This window comes from Kogia breviceps, chromosome 19 (assembly GCF_026419965.1).
Source record: "Kogia breviceps isolate mKogBre1 chromosome 19, mKogBre1 haplotype 1, whole genome shotgun sequence".
NCBI lineage: Eukaryota > Metazoa > Chordata > Mammalia > Artiodactyla > Physeteridae > Kogia > Kogia breviceps.
Genome location: NC_081328.1, coordinates 37,141,360 through 37,160,858, shown reverse-complemented (window position 1 = coordinate 37,160,858; position 19,499 = coordinate 37,141,360). Strand labels below are relative to the sequence as shown.

At 52.2% G+C, this 19,499-nt stretch overlaps 1 protein-coding gene across 3 annotated transcripts in view; it reads left to right on the top strand.

Moving 5' to 3' along the window:
- The window catches only part of PLXDC1 (plexin domain containing 1), a 63,595-nt gene that overhangs the window by 36,009 nt on the left and 8,087 nt on the right, over window positions 1-19,499 (top strand). For all 3 annotated transcript variants that reach the window (XM_067022077.1, XM_059046525.2, XM_067022078.1), the window contains exons 8-11: window positions 6,963-7,058; window positions 11,171-11,252; window positions 14,542-14,602; window positions 15,762-15,897. In XM_067022077.1, the coding sequence (XP_066878178.1) occupies window positions 6,963-7,058; window positions 11,171-11,252; window positions 14,542-14,602; window positions 15,762-15,897 (375 nt within the window). The remainder of the gene's footprint in view (window positions 1-6,962; window positions 7,059-11,170; window positions 11,253-14,541; window positions 14,603-15,761; window positions 15,898-19,499) is intronic.

The following is a 19,499-nucleotide window of genomic DNA, read 5'->3' as shown; positions in this document are numbered from 1 at the left end:
GGTAACGAGGGGCGAGGAAGGAAACAGAGCCCACCTGAAATAACAGGAGGGTAGCTGCGCCTGTCCTGTGAGACCAGAAGGAGACGCAAGGGCTCTGTTGTGGGAGCAGCTGGATTCGGTGACGGAGGTGCTGGGTCCACCCGCCAAGCGAAACCCACGCCTGACTCCCAAACTCTGCCCAGCGGCTCCCGGCCTCCAGTCTCCCTGCCCTCTGTCCCCCATTCCTTCTTGTCACTGCCAGACAGATCTGGTCACGTCATTCTCTGGCTCAATTCAAAGTCCTTTGATTCTGGGCACAGCCCACTTTTTTTTCTTTCAGTTTTATTGAGATGTAATTGACATACAGCACTGTGTAAGTTTCAGGTGTCCAGCATAATGATTTGACTTACATACGGCACGAAATGATTACAATAAGCTTAGCGAACATCCACTACCTCATATAGATGCAAAACTAAACACATAGAAAAAAATAGATTTTTTTCCTTCGTGATGAAAACTCTTAGGATTTACTCTCTTAACAATTTCCGTATGTAACAGACAACAGTGTTCATTATATTTCTCATGTATGTTATGGTCACAGCCCACCTTTATAGGCTCATCTCCAGACCCTCCTGTCACCCACCACTCTGTCCGGGCAGCACTGGTCTGCATGCCCTGGGTTCCCCAAACATGCCAAGGGCTATCTGCATCTTTCTGATGCAGTTCCTCGTATGAAATGCCCCCCACCCGAAGTCCTTTTACCACTTGGCAAATCCTACTCATTCACTGGTCCAGCTCAGATGTTGCCTCCTCCACGCAGCAGAATTCGCGGCTTCCTCCTCCATCCCCCCGGCACTTTGTTAAAAGATTTAATATGGATCTCATGACCCTGTCCGGCTCATCCATCTTCTCCCCCAACTGGCTGTGAGCTCCTTGGGGGCTGGCCGTGGCCCCAGCACTTAGCCCAGTGCCTGCAGCAGGGCAGGTGCTCAGAAAATGAGTAGCAGCTCGAGAGTGAGTGCTGATGGGAATGGGTGGAGCGGAGACCCTGTCCTCTGCCCTGTGGTGACACTAAGTGAGAACAGGACCTGACCTCTGAGTTTGGGGGGTGAGTGCTTTGATAATCGCATCTCTTTTTGTCAGATATTTTTTAGCTTGGGGGTGCAGGTAGGGACTTTAGAAGGAACATAGAGGTACAGCTGGAGCATATCACGTGCATGCATTTTTCTGGGGCAGTATCCATGGCCTTCATTGGTTTTTGTTTGTTTGTTTGTTTTTTGCGTTACGCAGGCCTCTCACTGTTGTGGCCTCTCCCGTTGCGGAGCACAGGCTCCGGACGCGCAGGCTCAGCAGCCATGGCTCACGGGCCCAGCCGCTCCGCGGCATGTTGTATCTTGCCGGACCGGGGCACGAACCCACATCCCTGCATCGGCAGGCGGACTCTCAACCACTGCGTCACCAGGGAAGCCCCCATTGGGTTTTAAAATGGGCTACAACCTCTGCTTTTCGGAGTGATGGCTTTTATATGGCTGAGAGATCAGATTCCTCTGCGACTGATATTCAACCCAGCAAGCAGGGAATTCGTTTGAATTTGGTTGAGCTGCAAATAACAATAAATCCCCCAAAAACATGATCGAAGTTCAGGTAGAGAGGCCTCTGGTCCGCAGACCCTATCACCGGGATATTCACCTCCAATATTCCCGTTGTCCCAACCCACCTGTCCTACAGAATGAGTGATGTCACTGCCCTTGTACCCAAGCTCGGTTCCTCCCTGCCTGGGGCCCTGTAAGGAGTGGAGTTTACTCCCCACTATTCAAGAATCCCCCAGTCCCTGAACCCTGTCTGGGGGACTCTCTCCTCTCCCCAGGCTCCAAACACTTTCCTCCCACCCCTGTCTGAGGGTGGAGGGAATTCTGCACAGTCTCATTCCTGGGGTTGAGGGAAGAAAATGCTGAAAACAGCCAGAGTTTCTCTTACCATTACTTCCTTGCAGAAACTGCTCTGCAGGCTTTGGAGCAGATTCTGCAGAGCACACTTTGATGCAAAGAAAAGATTCAGATTAGCAGCGTCTGTTTGCAGAAACATGCAAAACATAGAGGGTAGCTGATACACTCTTTATTTGACTGGAGGGGCCCCCCAGAAGTCAATATGATTTCCTCTATTCATTTGTTTAAGAAACCCTTTCTTTCATGGACCGTATAAAAGCAACTTTAGGGTAGCCAGTGTCAAAACTGACAGAGATTCTGAATTAATGGAATTGTATTAATTCATTAATTAATTGTAGCCACCCCTTGGCTGACCCCAGGACGACCTTGGACGGCCTGAACACTTGGGCCTTCTCCTTTACCAGAACTTTCTTTTCCTTTCAAAAGCAGACTTGAGAAATGTGGCAGAGGCCTGTGCTGTACCTTGGTGCTGGGCAGCTGGGTGGGGAACGGGGAGGCCCCAGAATTGGCTGCAGAGGAGTGAGAAGGGCAGCCAAGTAGGGGTGGGAGGGGTGTCATCACCAGATCTGGCCCAGTTTGTCTTCTCCCTGCTCCTGATAAAGGATCCTTTACAGTACTCTTCACTGTAGCTTTTTAATCCATCCTGGGGTCCTCACCCTCCCCTCCCCTCCCCTCCCTTCCCCCCTCCCCCTCCCCCTCCCCTCCCCCTCCCCCTCCCCTTCCCCCTCCCCCCCTCCGTTTTTCACTTTTCTTTTCTGTTTTTCCCTCTCCTCCTCTCCCTGAGCCTTGCCCTTTCTCACCTCCTCTCCTCCCTCTGCCCTTTTCTACGTTGCATCTGTGCTGAGGAGGTCTCTCCTCCCTCCCCTCCTGGGCTGAAAGCTCCTTGGGGTACAGGACCCTCATTGTGTTTATCTCTGGGGTCCCCTGATGGGGCTCAATTCATGATTATTAAAAGAATAACCAAATGAGCAAAGGAAGATGTGAATGAGTAAATGAAAACTTTTCCCTGAGCCACCATCTTAGATTTTTTTATATCGTAACCACTGTTTTGGAGGGGAGTCTGTGGCTGGACCTGTCAGTCTGATTTCTTCTGACCAAACCAGCCCTCTCCCTGCTGGTGTCTGGTGTGGAAACAGAACAGGACATGCCAACCTCGCTTTTGAGCCATGAACAGCTCTTGATTGCATGGCAGGGCTCTCCGTGTCTGGACCTTAGTGTTTCTGAATCTTTGACTAAGAAGCAGAGATAAAACAGAAACGTCTCAAACTGCCAGAAATGTGGCGCTGGGGCGGCCACCGTCTTGGTTCCGGCAGGGATCCATTGGTCCTGCAGATGGACATCATCGTCCTTGGGCAAGCCCCAGATGTTGGCAAGTTAATCCAAAAGCAAATAACACAGGCGGGGATATTAAGGGCTCTGTTTATCAAGAAAAAAAGTATTGCCAAACCAGACACTTAAAAAAGTACAAGTTGGCAGTTGAAGTGAGCAACTTTTTTTAAAAAATAAATTTATTTATCTATTTTTTTATTTTTGGCTGCCTTGGGTCTTCATTGCTGCATGTGGGCAACAGAGGAGGCTACTCTTCGTTGCGGTGTGCGGGCTTCTCATTGCGGTGGCTTCTCTTGTTGCGGAGCACAGGCTCTAGGCGCGCAGGCTTCAGTAGCTGTGGCATGTGGGCTCAGTAGTTGTGGCACGCAGGCTCTAGAGCACAAGCTCAGTAGTTGTGGCACACGGGCTTAGTTGCTCCGCGGCACGTGGGATCTTCCCGACCCAGGGCTTGAACCCATGTCTCCTGCATTGACAGGCGGATTCTTAACCACTGCACCACCAGGGAAGCCTGTGAGCAACTATTTTTAATCAGCGATATGCTTCTGCCCGCCCACCCTCCTCCCACTTCCTACCATACACATCTCCCCACCCTTGCTGGTAGGGCTGTGTTGCTTTGGGGAGGATATCTGATCATCTCTGGCTGTACCCTCACTTGAGGTACATCCCCACCTCTACTCCCGAGTGGGCTGGTGGGGAGACCCATTCCTAGATTCTGGAATCTGGGGTTTACCGGGAGCCCCGCTTTCCCCAGCTGCTGTTCGTGTGTCTCTATCCATGAATTCGACTCCCTTGACAAGTCCGTGTCTCTATCATGCCCCAACCCTGACCCCCTTTGTCCTATTTCACCTCCTTCTGAACGAGGGCAGGCTCTCCCCTGTATCCTTGCAGGTGGAGAAATCCTGAAAGCCTTTTCTCTTCCTCCTTTGGGCTCTAACTTCGGGAGGGTCTGGCTTTTTGTGGCCCGTTGGCGGCTGCCCTTTTGAGATAGGCCATAATCTGTGGTGGGCTGAGGAGGAAGGTCATTCTTCCTTTGTGCTGCTGGCTGAAGTTATAATAAGTTGCTGGGGTTTTCCTGACTATTTGTAAGCCATTCATTCACTCACAGTCATCTCTTGAGACCCTGTTCTGTGCAGGGCCTGGTGCGAGGGGCTGGGGGACAGAGACATATAACTTGTAGGCTCTGCTCTTGGGGAACTCATAGCCTTGGGGGAGGTGACAAGCAAAGTAAATGTTTGTGAAACAGGTGACACTGGACGGTGCACAGGAGGCTGTGGAGCTCTGAGGAGGGGCCACTAACGGCACCCAAAGGTGGGAGATGTCTTCAAGGGGGGCCTGTCATTTGAACTGAGCCTGGAAAGAGGAGGCAGATTAAGAAAGAAATGTTTACGCAGAGTCTAGACCCCATGACCTCAGGCACCTCGGAAGACCTGAAGTTTCACCTTTATTTTTTATCCTATTCCATTTCAGTGTTAAAAGGGGTAATTCTTTAGGAGAGATCGCTTCTGGGGGTAGTGGGTGGGATGGAGCTGTGAAAGGCTGCCTAGAACTTCCCCATCCTCCATCTAATGTCTCACGTCCTGCAGGTTCACTCAAAGCCCAGTCCACCTTCGCAGAGCAGTTGGTGTCACACAGGGAGGGCCCTGCAGTACATATGGGCCTTTTGTGAATTGAAAATTGGTGCCTCTTCTGGGCAGCTGAATTACAGAAAAGTGTCCTTCCTCACCCCAGTCTCCTTCAGACCCACCCCTGCTTGGCAAAGGGCTTTTCTTGTATTAGGAAAAATCTGTGTGTGTGTGTGTCTGTGTGTGTGTCTGTGTGTGTGCACACATGTGCACACCGGTGAGTGGGTAGTGCTCGCATTTCAAGCACAGGCCTCTGAGGTGGACTGCAGATCCCTGTTTAGTTCCGGGGTAGCGCTGCGGCCACCAGCGCCGGAGCAGTTTCCTTTTCATTGCACAGAATGTTTCAAGGATATTTTGTGGTCGCGGATGCTTCAGGGGCTGAGGTGTCTCCAGGCTCCGCTGCAGGACAGCGAGGTGTGGTGTGAAGAGAGCACGCTTTGGGTCAGACCACCTGGGGTTCAATCCTGGGTTAAGTAGGAGGGAACGGTTCCAAAATTGAGGATAAATAAATGACAGAAACGTAGCTGAGATGTTCTTTTGAGCAGTGGATGCTCCCCTAGATTCTTCATTCAGGATGGGCCACCAAGCGGTTGCACAGGACGCCCTCCTTTTCATGGATGCCCCCACTGAGTTTTGCTCGGGAAACTTTCCTCCAAATCACCTTCAGCTGAGTGAGAAACTTAGCCCACCTACTCTGGGCTTCTAGTGACAAAAACCCAACTGAAACTAGCTTAAGTGAAAAGGAGTGCACTGGGGATACTAAAGTAGCCCAAAGAACCAAAGGAAGAGCCAACAACTGGGAAGATAGGACCAGGGCAGGTCCGGGGACTCCAGAGCCTGGAATGCTGCTGGTTTCTCTCCACGAGGTGGCTTCATCCTCTGGCTTTCCCCATGAGACTGGAACCATGACCATTCATGGACGCCGAGCTTGCATCTTCTTAGCAGTATTACTGGAGAGCAAAGGGCCTTCTGGTGATAGTTAAAAGGTCCCAGGGAAGGTCTCTGATTGGTCTGACTTCATCAGATGCCCCGCCCTGGACCAATCACTATGTGGCCAGGGAGGCAGGGTCATGAAAGAAGATGCAGCACCGACCACATGTAGGAAGGGGCTGGGGGCAGTTCCTTCTGTTTCCAGAAGGAAGAAGGGGTGCTGGGCAGACTGAATACTAAGTGGCCTATTCCCCTCATGGGAAAACTCATTCACGCAGCTCAGAGGCTGACAGCCTGCCTTTTGGAGCTGAAGGAAACCAACCCCAAGTCACGGTTCTTAGGTGGGCATGGGGGTTTGGTGGGAAATATCAGAGCATCTCAGACTGCCATTTTAGGAGAAGTCATTTCATCTACAATTCCAGCTTTTTCCTCCCAAGGATGTTGGGGCAGGTGTTAATGTCTTTCTATTTCACAGACAAAAAACCGAGGCCCTAAGGTTATCCTGCTTGTCAGGAGGAGAACTCAACTCAGAACTCAGGGCTCTTGACTCTGAGGTCCTGTAGGAAGTTTCTGCAGGGACTGAGGCAGGACATAAGCCTGGCTCCAGGCCCTGAAACTTGCTCTCCCCTCCATCAAGGAGGGTCCCCACCCTCCAAATCAACCCTAATGACCACACAACGTAAGTATGGTGAGAGGAGGAGGGCACAGGGCAGAGGGGGGTAATAAGAGGCAGCTGGTCTAGAGCGGCTGCTCAGAGGAAGTGGCCCTGAGCTGGATCTGGAAGGGTGAGCTGGAGAAGAAGAGAAAGGGTGGAAGAACATTATGGATCAAGGGAACAGCAGCTGTGAAGTCACAGAGGCATGGCAAAGTGTGGACCCCCTGTGTCCTGACCCCGGGAACAGCCGGGCCTCTGCGTTATGAACCTGCTTATAACACAGAGCTCTCCCCTCAAGGCCAACTCCTGTTCTCCTGTCTCCCCACAGTTTCAACACCATTATCCCAGGATGATGGGTTTACTTCCTGCCCTCAGTGGCTGCATACTAACTCCTGGTTCTACTCACTACAATCTCTTGCCTACCTGTCAGGCTCCAGGTCCAGGCCCTGAAACCCTCTGGCCCTGAGCTGCTCCTGATGACAGGCTCTGCCTATGTTTCAGAATCTCGGCGAAGGACCATCTTCGAATACCACCGTGTGGAGCTGGACCCCAGCAAGGTCACCAGCACATCTGCCGTGGAGTTCACCCCATTACCAAGTAATTAGGGGTTGTTCCCACGGATTGGGGGGGAGGCATTCCACCATCTCGGAAAGAGCTTTGGACCAGACTGAGTTCCATCCCAGGCCTACCACTGTCCCCTGTCTGGGTACCACCACCTAACTTCTCTGGGCCTCCATTTCTCATTTGTAACATGGGCCTAACACCACCTCCCTCCTAGGGCTACAGTAAGGGTTAGAACTACAGGAGGTGGAGCTGAGGATGTAAATGAAAGCTCAGACATTAACTGGCACATCCCAGGCCCAGGGCATGGCTTGTACTTGATACATGACAGCTATTGTTATTAACACATAATTGAAACCCAGGAAAGAGGTACCTCTGAGAACTTAGACTGAGCTCCTAGAAAAGATAATCTGGGAACTGAATGGGTCCATAAGTTGATCATTGTATTTTCGTTAGAGGAGGCATGATGCTGGCATCCACAGGCAGGAGGCAGTAGGGGATTTAGCCAGTAGCCCTCCAGGGGGTCTGGTCCTGTCCCTCTTCTGTACCCCACTCACCTGCCGTTGAACGCACACCATGGCTGGGGCCCCAGCTGCTGCTGCGGACCCCACAGGATCGGGGCTGGATGTTCTTCAGGATGTGGTCAGGGCAGCTGGGGAGAGTGAGGGAAGGACAGCACTCTCGTTCTAATTTTAAAGAAAGTTTTAATCTCTTCTCCTGTTTCATGGTACCTCCCAGCTTCCCTCTAAGCCACGGCCTTCTCCCTGCCTTCTGGGGCATTTCTTGCTTCTCTTTTCCCCTCTTCCTCTTCCCTGGAGGTTCTGGGAGCAGGGGGTGAAGAATGAAGAGGAGGAGGAAGGGTCTTCTAGAATGCTAGGCCATGTCCCAGCAGGTGTCCTCCCCTGGAAAAGAGGACAGTCCCTGACACCTAGTCGCAGGACAAGGGCACCTGCGGTTCCAGCCCCGCCCCCATCCTAGTGGCCCCACCCCTAGGCAGGGCTTCCTCAAGGACTGGTGAGAGCAAACCCAGGAATGAATAAACTGCATTTGGGAACAAGGACATCCAAGGGCAGGGCTAACTGCTGGGGCGGAAGAAGTGAAACATCCTGGGAATGCGTTTCTGGGACACTGTCTGTACATTTAAGCTGCTTCCCACCCCTCCAGTGAATTTTGTGAGCATTTAATAGCACACAGGACATCTGAAATGCAGATGAGAAATAAAGGTCAGTGGGTTTTATGAATATCCCACGAGGCTCCCAGGGGTTTTTCTCAGTTTGACTGGAGCCATTTAAGGGGTCTCCAGAGTCCCTGGGAATGATCATGGGCTCCGATGTAGGGGGAAGGGACAGTGCTGCCAAGGCCGTGACTTGAACCCCTGGGAGGCCGGGTTGCTTTATCCTCAGAAAACTGTACCCCACAGCCCCAGGCTTTCTCCCTTACCTTTGGGTAGGGGAGGACTTTTAGCCAAAATTCTTCCAGAGGTGTGGCTGGACTGTTTGCAAGCCATAGCACTCCATGGCTGGTCCCTCTTCTAGAAGAGACTCATGAAAAGGTGGCCTGGGGTGAAGGTGGGAGCTGGGGAGGGGGATTCCCACAGCGGGACCTCGAGACTAGGAGCTCAGGCTCTCGGCTCAGACAGACCTTGGTTCAAACCCAGACCCGACACTCTTAGCTCTGTGACTCTCTCCAAGCCTCAATTTCCTCCTCTGTAAAATGGGGATAACAAAAGCAAGTATTCATCGATTCCATAAATGTTTCTTAACTGCCTACCACATGCTGGGCGCTGTTCTAGACCCTCTGGATGCACCAGAGAACAAAACAGCCAGAGCGCTCTCTCGTTCTTGGGCCAAGTCACTTCCTGCTTATTTTCTGCCGATGGCTTTTCCTCCACCCTTCCAAAGCCTGCAGAACCCTGGTAGACAAAAGGACACAGTGCCACCTACAGCCCGTCCCTCCCACAAGGCGACCGAAGGCGACCACGCTGTGCCCGCAGCAGCTTTGCTCGCACTCACCGAGGGCTGGTTACCACCTGCCACCTTGTTGGGGGTCCACAGAATGCAAACCGATTCCCTCATTAATGGATCGTGGCCCAGGCCCACGAAAACTCACAGAGGGAAGAAATGCGTGTAATGTCTAGTGAACGAGTGGTCATTTTGTGTAGTTCGTGGTCACTTCCGGCTGCTACCAACATGTCCCGTTCAGCTGCTCATCAGATGAGCCCTTACGGTGCACACAGTTACTCCGGGTCGGTGCCTGTGTGTCCTTGTAATAAAATGCATGGGCTTTGCGGCAGCCGCTTGCCACTCTGAGGTCACTCTGGTTCACTTAAGTGGGCAGCACTGAAGCAAGTGAACAACTCTTCCAATCCAGCCCCCATACCTCCTGCTCCCCGGGCCCTCTCTGCTAGGGGTCCACGCACCCTCCAGCAGCTGCTCCCACGAACTTCCCTGCTCTCCACCCTTGCCCTGCCCGGCTAGGCCCCAGCTGCCCCTCCTCCCCATTCCTACCACCTTCCAGCTCTCCGCTCTGCTGAGCCGGCTAGCGTTCTCACTGCTGTTGGGAACGTCCCCTGGGATGTGTTCCTCCCGGGCCTCTGCACACAGAGGCCCCGCTGCTTGGACTTCTCTCCCAGGAGAGCTGCCAGGGTGGCTTCCTCGCTCTCTCAGTCTCCTCAGAGGCCTTCCCCAGCCTCCCTGAGTAAAACACATCCCCCACTCTCATTGCACCTCCCTCCTCTGATCCGCTTTTCTCCCAGACCTTCTCACCACTGGCAACCCTAGGGTGGATCTATTTGTCTGTGTATTTGTTGGCTGTCTCCTCCACTGGACTGGAGTTTCCACGTGGGCAGTGCTTCTGTCTTTTCCTGTTTACGCTGCATCTCCAGCACTGGGACAGTGCCGGGCCTGGGGTAGACTCTCAGTAAATATTTGTTAAAAGACTAAATGAGTGAATGAGCACCTGATAGGTATATTGAGGGGAATGATCGACCAGAGTCGATAACAAATAACATTCACTGGCTCACCGTGTGGCCAGCACTGTTATAAACCCTCTCACAGCTGGCCTACCACACAGACAGCATCCTGATCCCTCTTTTACGAGTGAGGTACCAAGGCACCAAGGGGTCAGGTAACTCTCCAGGGAAGATTTAAGCTTGGATGAGCAGAGGTCAGCATACCCCCTAGGAATAGCTCACTTCCAAGAGGAGAGGGAGAGGAAAGGAATGGAATTCCGTATGCCTGGGCTGGTTTACTCTCAAAAACTCAGCCCCCAGACTTCCCTGGGAGGAGCTGGAGAGGCCAGGAGCGGGCCTCTGACGGCAATCCAGCCACACAAACAGTCCCTAGGAGCAGGGAGTGCTAGCTGGTCAAACCAGGACATCTTAAATCCTTTCCAATGATTGTAGACAACACAACTGTAAACACTAAATTTGCCGAGAGACTCGATCTTAATTGTTCCCAGCACTGGAAGAAATGATACTGATGTGAAGTGACAGTGGTGTTAGCAAATGCTAGAGTGGCGATCATACAGCGATATAAATGGATCAAATCCATATGTTGTACACCTTAAACTTATATGACGTTATATGTCAAATATATGTTGATTTAAAAAAATCCTTTGCAACCCTGTAATTGTAGGCAATAGGCCAGAAGTATAACTTTCCAGACTAGGTGCAATCCCTCTGTACGTGCTTATGGCGCCCTGTAATTTTCCTTCGTAAACCTCATCACAATGATAATTATGTAGTTATTTTTGTTTGATGATCTGCTTAGGGTCTGTCTTTCCATATGACTGTAAGGCCCAAGAAAGTACCAGGTCTTACTGCAGAATCGCCAGCACCAGCTCAGGGCCTGACCCCCTGGTGACAAAAGGAAGGAAGGAAGGAAGGAAGGATGGAAGGAAAAAAGGAAGGAAGGAAAGAAAGGAGGGAGGGAGGGAGGGAGGAAAGAAGGGTGGGAGTGAGGGAGGGTAGAGAGGGAGAATTAGAGAATCAAGGCTGTACTCAAGTGACGGTGGCATTAAAAACTTCTAGGGTCCCTGCTGGTCAGAGCCTCCAGAGTTCTGTAAGGACCTAGCATTCAGGAAAGCTGCACCTTTTGGAGGCCTGTGGAGGGGCTGGTACTGAGGGCCCGCTGCCTTCTCTCTTGCAGCCTGCCTGCAGCATCGGAGCTGTGACACCTGCATGTCCTCAGACCTGATCTTCAACTGCAGCTGGTGCCATGTCCTCCAGAGGTTTGTACCAGGCTCACCCTCTTATTCCCACAGGCAGGCTGTGCAGGGGGCAGATGGTGGCACAGCCCCACTCCCTGCCTCGGGCCTCATTACCAACATGAGGGTATCTCTGACCAGCGCTACTGTGACACTTAGGACAAGAATATCATGCAAGTGAGTGTCTCCCTGAGGCTTGTGACCCGTCAAGGTGACTATGTGTCACCCTGTGGTGACACTAGACTTCTGGAAGACCATTCAGAGATTCCAGCTACTGCAGCTCCCTCCTCACACCTGAGAGGGTTGGTTCATCCTCTGGCAGGCCTTCTCAAAGACTGGTCCACAGCTGTGAGCATCCCAGAATCCCCTGGGGCTTGTGCTAAACATGCAGATTCCCGGGGCCCACCCCGGCCCCCTGCATCAGGTCTCTGGGAGAGAAGCCCAAGAGCCTGCATTTTAACACAGTACCTCGTCTGCAAACAAGCGTGAGATCCGCCGGCTCAGAGACAGGATGAGCCTAAGACCCATTGCCATTGGAGGAGAACCCCATGACCCCAAATCAGCACCTCAAGTTCTTTCTCAGGCTGCAGAAGGGTTTCCTGAAAACCACGGGTGTGGAAATTGCAGGCATCTGTGGAAAGCTGGAGCAAGTGACAAAGCTGTGTTTGCTTGGTTTTGGAAGCAGAGAAAATTCTGGATGAGATTCAGGTTCGGGCATAAAGTTCTTACATCCAAGTCATCTTCCTCTCCTGGTTCTGAAATCATTCCCTCATGGATTAGACTCAGAATCTGAGCCCTGTTCTCCTGTCCAAGATAAATAAATGGCAGGGGGGAAAAAAAGAATTTCTTTGGGGACTAGGGCTCCCATGAGAGTGGGAAAATCTATGAACTACAAGAGCCTTTAAGGCAATCTTGTAAAATTGCAAATTATAGAGGCTCTGAGTTCTCTGCAGCTGTCCTGCATCTGTCAGTGTTTCCTTTGCTCCTTTCCAGTATCCTGGTGCAGAAATAGTAGCCACTGCCTTTATAGGCAGCCTGCCTAGCACACAAGACACAGCTGTGGGCCGGGAGGACAGAGGGGTCCTCATCAGGCCTCCCAGGTGTTTTTCCCAACAGCTGTTCTCTTATTCACTCTCTTGGGGCCTCAGTTTGTTTTCCCTGTAAAATGGGCTGGGGTTATGTGATTCGGGGAGATGTGGGTGAGAAACATGCCTGTTATTTTAACTCCTCAAATACCAGATAGTATTTTTGCCAAGTGTTCAGGGCCCTTCACATGAAAGGCACAGAGCCTCAGAGAGAGTACGCAGGGCACACCACAGGTTGGTTCCTCCTGGCGTGGGGCTTTGCGGTGTGGTCCATCTTGTGCACTTTCAAGTTTGAGGGTCACTCTCTGAGCGTAGGGAGATAATCCAGATGACTGCAGAGGAGCCCTGGAATGCTGGGGCTGGCTGCCACCGCATGACTCAGTATCTACCAACAGCTGAGCCATGAGAACTGCAAAATGGGTCAGATGAAAGCAAAACCCTGGCTTGATACACCCCCACTTAATGCATACGCCCAAACCCAGAAAACTATGACAGTTTAATGAGGGTTGGTCAGGGGGAGGGCAGGGCCTTGGGTGTGGACACTGCCTTTGCTGGGTTACGTCAACTACGGGACAAAGAAGCTCCACCAGGGATCCTGTCCCCGGATGTCCATGGGCCTGGGCTCACCGAGCACGGTCCCCTTCTTGACAGATCTCTGGAGCCTCAGCTTCAACTGAGAGCTGACTCCAGGTTCCTAAAAAGCCAGAGGTCAGAGCTCGTGCAGGGGGCCGGCCACCATGGTCTCTCCCACCAACAGCTGCTTGAAACCACCACATGGGTTCTCGGCTTCCCCTCCGCCTACTCTGCCCTCTGCAGCCTCCCAGAGCTTCCCCTCCCCATGCTGGGCCCAGATTTGATTTAGATTATTTCACTTATCATGCAGGTATTTTCCTTTCATCCCTATTGCCCCCCAGTGACCCACTCTGAAGTCTATGGGTAACTTTGACTCCAGGATTTGGCTCTGGAAATGAGGGTCATACATAACCCTTGTCTTACAGTGCTGTCATGAGGGTCCCATGAGATAGCACCGGAGCAGCGTGTGACTGGGGCAGGACCTGGCATTCAGGAGGCACTCAAACAATGACCATTTCTCATGCCCTTCTCCTTTACATCTGGGTTGGTTGGCCCCGAGCTTGGAAAGGGGTGCTCTTAGACATTTATCAAAGGCTCAGTCCTTGAAAGAACCAGTTAGTTTGGCCTAAAAGAAACTTTAGTCCCCAGCCCCCAACAATGCCCCTAATCTTCCATCCCTCAAAGGAGGGGGCACGGAGGACCTGACAGAGGGGGTGTGGATGGCTCCGCTCAGCTGCCCCTGCTGTAGGAGGAGCAGCTCAGAGCCATCTTCAGAAGGAAAGACTTACAGCGCCTGGAAGCCTCAGCCTCACCAGGTCTCGGATAGATGGGCAGGCAGTTGCTGGTGCAGTTAACCAACCACGAGTCCTTTCGCGGAACTGGTGGCTTGGGATATTATCTTCCCATGCGGAGGTTCCTGAGCTTAAGTAGGGCTTGGTGGATTCTCCTGGCACCGAAGAGTGAAGAACGGAACTCTGAGCATGATGCCATGGAGAACGTTCTCTGGTTCGTCCTCGCACCACATCCCTTCCCTAGGGAAGCACTTGACATCTTCCAGCCCAGCTGAGCTCTCATTGTCCCCCGGGAACCCTTGTCAACTAGTGTTTAATCTCTCCCAGTCTCTGGCAGGACCCTGACTTCTACCCTTCAGTGATCACACAGGGGGTGTTGGCCAGATCGGCTGATGTCCACCCTCAGCCCCGCCCCTCCTTGACAAGTTTAGGCTCCTCCACAAAGAAAGGGGGCTTGGTGAATGAGTAAGACTTTCCCCAGATGAGAACGTGTGTGTGAATTCCCTGGATTCTCAGCAATTTCATGGCCTCCCAGAGTCAGGAGGGCCTTAAAGGTCATTAGAGGTCATGTAATCTGTCACAGCTCCCTACACGCACCACATCTGGGCAGATGTGGCCTTGGTCCTGGGGAGCTTGGTCAGGAGGAGGGAGAAGATGCCACAAATAGCTTCCCGTCCTCTGGGGAAAGGAGTAGAGGGGACAGGAGGGTCTGACTCTCGCTCTCACGGCACCTACCCAGTGGTCTCGGGGAGGTTCACCCCCTCCTTGCTATCATCGGAGAGCTGTTACTGCATAGGCGGAGGTGAAGGGGAGGGCTTCTCTGTCCATCCCATCACACCTCTGGCCTTTTGGTTTCCCCTGCAGATGCTCCAGTGGCTTTGACCGCTACCGCCAAGAGTGGCTGTCCTATGGCTGTGCCCAGGAGGTGAGAGGCTTAAGTGAGCCAGGGGTGGGGAGGAGCAGGGCTACTAGCTCGGGTAGCTCTTCTCAAGGCACCTCTGGCTCTTGGTGAAATTCCCCCCTCCACCTGGGGCTTGTCTCCCTGTCTGCTCTGAGCCAATTAGACCCACATGGGAGGTTTCCGAGGGCTCGATGGGTCCCCGAGACAAGCACTTCTGGTGACTTGGCCTGGAGCGGCAGCTCTCCAGGGGCTCTTTTGGTCCTTACAGAGGGTACGTTGGGTGTGGCCTTGGCCACAGCGGGATCCTCCGGGAGGCCGTGCACCTGGTGATGTTCAAAAAGCGACTACCCGGCTCCAGCCCTCCGGCATTTGAGGAAAGCAGTGGTTCTGGGAACCAGGAGGGTTGTTCCTGGCACCTCCCATTTAGAATCCCATGCGGGTTCCTTCTCACTGCTGGAATTTTCCAGAATGCTCAACACTTTGACTCTGGGTGGGGAGCATCCAATTCTCACACCTTATACTGACACAGACCCTTTCATCCATGCATCCTTTCCCCCTCCCTTCCTCCCTCCATTGCGGTGCAAGCACAGCGCGTGTGCCCAGCACTTCACCGCATGCTGCCCTGCACTTGCTGTGATCTACTCCTAACACGGTCCCCGGGAGCTGATCGGAGCGGGAAACTGAGGCTCAGAGAGGTTTAGTGATTTGCCCTGCAGCTCACAGCTGATGAGATGGTGAAGGTGCCAGGCCCAGCATTTAAATGTGAACCCCCAGAATTACTGCTATGTGCTCACCACCAACTGTTTTATCAGTAAGGCTGGGTGAGCTTTTTCTGGCCTTAAAAAAAAAAACTTTGTCCATCCAGAAGCCTACTTCTGACGTTGGCTGTTGGTGAACGTACAGATTTGCTTTGTTTAAGATTGGCATCTCAGCTCCTTCTTTCAGGAAGGATTCGAAGCAGCTGACAGATAAATTGCCCTGTAAGATAAGACGCTTTCAGGATAAAGTGCAAAGCTTAAATGTATTCAGAGCCCAGCTTTGGTTAGATTACCATGCTTGGGCCGCGCACCGGAATCTTAAATCTTCTGGCCGCTGAGGGATGCAAGCACCCCACCATCCTCCTGTGTACAGCATGGCCGCCGCCGAGGCCTCTGTCCAGGGCAGCACCAGGTCTCTCTTGCAGGCAGAGGGCAGGACGTGTGAGGACTTCCAGGACGAGGACTCCTTCTCGTCCTCCCCCAACAGCTCCTTCAGCCCCTTTGACGGAGACCTCACCACCACCTCCTCTTCCCTCTTCGTGGACAGCCTCACCACGGAAGGTAAGGGTGGGGAGGAGCCACCGCCCTGGAGCATCACCATCCCTGATGGGGATTATCTCAGGGAATAGGGTTGCTCCATCCTTTCACACCTGAGGCTCTGAGAGTGGGGGCACTTGCTGGCGAGAGGTAGAAGCCAGGTTTAGAGCGAATAGACTCCACGCCCATATCAGGGCTGTGGGACGGAATTCACTGTGGCGAGGGGAAAACTGACTGTCCCAGCACACTGCCAGGTATTTTATATAATATCGTGGTTCATCTTAATAGCGATCCTTAGGGAACCTGTGAGGTCTTAGCATCCCTGTAGCAAGTATGAACTCAGTCTACACACTCAGACGTCAGGGAAAGATTGCCTAATTTTTCTGGCTTCCCATCTGGCTCCCACCCCTCGCGGAGCTGGCCTGGTGGGGAGTTCCACCCCTGCTGTCCTGGGGCTCGGCTGCCCAGTCCTGTGACATCCAGTGGGCAGAGGGTGGGGTGGGGCAGGGCAGCTCTGACCATCTCTGCTTCTTCAGGCCTGGTTGTCCCCGGGGCCTTCTCTGCCACCCCCATGTTACCGGTGGAACCGTGACTCCTGGGTTCTTGTCCTCTCGAGGGAAAGAATTCAATTGAGAGACATAGAGTAGTTTTAAGCAGCAGGAGTTTTCTTAAGCAAAGCAAAAGTATACCCTCAAGAAGGGAGGCCAGTGAGCCGTCTAGGCACCAGAAGCAGCCCCGCAGCGAGGGTAAGTTGGGTTTTTCAAAATCGTGGAAAGTCCCTCCCTGTGTCCTGCATCATTGGATTGACAAGTTGATTGACAGCTTTAGGTTATATAACTTTTCTCCTTGTATGCAGGCACTCACCCAGAAGCACCCAATCGGAAATGGGGGTGGGGGTGGGGAACCACAGTGCTAATTTTTTTTTTTTTTTTTTTTTTGCGGTATGCGGGCCTCTCACTGTTGTGGCCTCTCCTGTTGCGGAGCACAGGCTCCGGACGCGCAGGCTCAGCGGCCATGGCTCACGGGCTTAGTTGCTCCGCGGCATGTGGGATCTTCCTGGACCAGGGATTGAACCTGTGTCCCCTGCATTGGCAGGCGGATTCTCAACCACTGCGCCACCAGGGAAGCCCCACAGGGCTAATTTATTAGCCCCACAGCTAATTTATTATAAATACTGCCCAATGAACCCCAGGTTAGTCTGAGTCACCTCTTAGGTCTGGGTGCACCTGCGCCAACTGGTGCTGATGGTTTGAAAAACCCTGTTGAGTTTTCAGCATCTTGCTTGGTCCTGATAAGGCTGGAAAGTTAGCGGTCCTTAACCACAAAAAGGAAGGATCTCTGGGCATGTTCTGGTCACTAGTGTCCAGGTGGGGAGGGAAAGATGACCCCATCCAGGATGGGGCGGGACCCACTCACGTCTGACTAGCTACCTAACACAGGCTTTAGTTCCACGGTCCGTTTCTTCCCATTTCTTTGAGGCCAGTTCTCAGAATTGTGGCAGCTTATGTCATGGCTACAGTCTGGTCATCATGTAGTTAACTTCTTCCACCTGATGGGGGTTTCAGTATCTACAAGACAGCTCAAATGACATGGCTCAGAATATTATCTATAGCCCTTGAAGAGGAACTAAAGGTCCTTGACTATGCTTAATGCCTAGACTAATATTATTCAGTCTTATTGGACTGTTTTCCCTTGTTTCTGCATCTTCTCCCATCTCTGATTAAACTTACTCTTTTTTTTTTTTTTTTTTTTTTTTTTTGCGGTATGCGGGCCTCTCACTGTTGTGGCCTCTCCCGTTGCGGAGCGCAGGCTCTGGACGCGCAGGCTCAGCGGCCACGGCTCACGGGCCCAGCCGCTCCGCGGCACGTGGGATCTTCCCGGACCAGGGCACGAACCCGTGTCTCCTGCATCGGCAGGCGGACTCTCAACCACTGCGCCACCAGGGAAGCCCTACTCTTTTTTTTTTTTTTTTTTTTTTTTTTTTTACTCTGTTTTTCCACAGACAAAAGGTAGGCTGAGGACATGGGGGGCAAGGACCGTAGGGTCCTGCTCCGTTTCACCCAGGCCTGAGGTCTTATTGAAGCTGCTAGAGGTCCAGCCACCGTGTGGGGAACCCCGTGCAGGGTCCTCGGATTCTTTGGCTATCTCTGAGAAATTCCTCCCTCATCCTTTTTCAATACGTGGCATCTAGGTTTTAGCCCCTTGCCCTAAGTCTAAGACTGAAAGACTCATGGGCTCTTACCACTTCCCCTGAGCGAGATTACCTGTTTGAAAGGGGCAAATGGAAAGCAGGAAAGGAGAAAAAAGTTAATATTTTTAAACATTATTCATCCACAATCTCATTTTATAGACAAGGAAATGGGCTCATAAGGAGCAAAGTAGTTTGCTCAGAGGTGGAATGTTCTTTTCGTGGTGCCCCCCTGACTTTTTAAATGCAGTCTAGAGGACTGGAGAGCAGGAACCCATGGATCTGGCTGGAGGGAAGTGAACAGTTGATAGAAAGAGCAAATATTTAAGGGGACTGACCATGTGCCACGTAGGGCGGTAACATTGTGCGCCCATTAATATTCACATAGTCTTCCTAACAATCCTGTACGTTGATGCGGTTTGATCCCCATTTTACAGAGGAGACACTATGGCTCAGAGAGGTTGATGGCTTGCCCAAGGTCACACAGCCAGGAAGAGGTGGAGTCAGGTCTCATCTAGCTCCAAAAGCAGCAGTCTTGCCCCTCGACCCCACTGCTTTTCTCAGTGCTGAAAAAAAAAGAGAATAGGGTCTTCATGGATTCAATGGGTGGGAAAATAGGGAAGGGTGAACAAGTGGGCAGATTCAGACAGGTCCCAACACTCTGAACTTGCCCGGGAATAACAAGTAACTGGTTAAAGCTCAGGTGTTGAGAGCAGAGACTGTGCTAGTGCTGCGGGGGGATTCCATAAATCAAATGAAAAAGGAGCAGGAGGAGATCTTGCCCTCAGGGAGTTAATAACTGAGTCCAGGGGTGACCTTGCAGTTAAAGGAAACTCTACTTGAAAAGAAGAACCCCTGGCCAGTCACTCCTGAGTTAACCCTATGTGCTCCTGAGGGCACGGTCTGAGCCCAGAGCTGGGCTGGGGGCTGCACACCCCATCCTCCAGGTCAGAACTCAGCCTTTCCCTCAGAGGTTTACGTCTGCATGAGGCACAGTGCCTGAGGCCAGAAGGGTGGCTGTGTGGGCATGGAGACCCCAGCGCATGGCATCTGGGGGCTGGATTCAAATCCTGACTTGGAAGTATTCTCCATTTCTCCTCGGTTATTGCCCTGATGAGCTGTCCCTACGTAGAGGCCGCATGTTCTGTTTATCAGTTTTATCACGTGTGTGTCTTCTCTCAGCCCAGCAATGTGTCATTTCTGTTTGCTGTGTAATAGTCCCCAAAAGAAAAACATATGTCCTTCCAGTCCTGGAGGGGGTGGTAGAGATTGTTAGGTTACCTCTATAAGAAAAAAATTGGGGGGACTTCCCTGGTGGTCCAGTGGTTAGGACTCCACGCTTCCACTGCAGGGGGCACAGGTTCCATCCCTATCAGGGAACTAAGATCCTGCAAGCCACGTGGTGCAGCCAAAAAAAAAAAAAAAAAGAAAAGAAAAG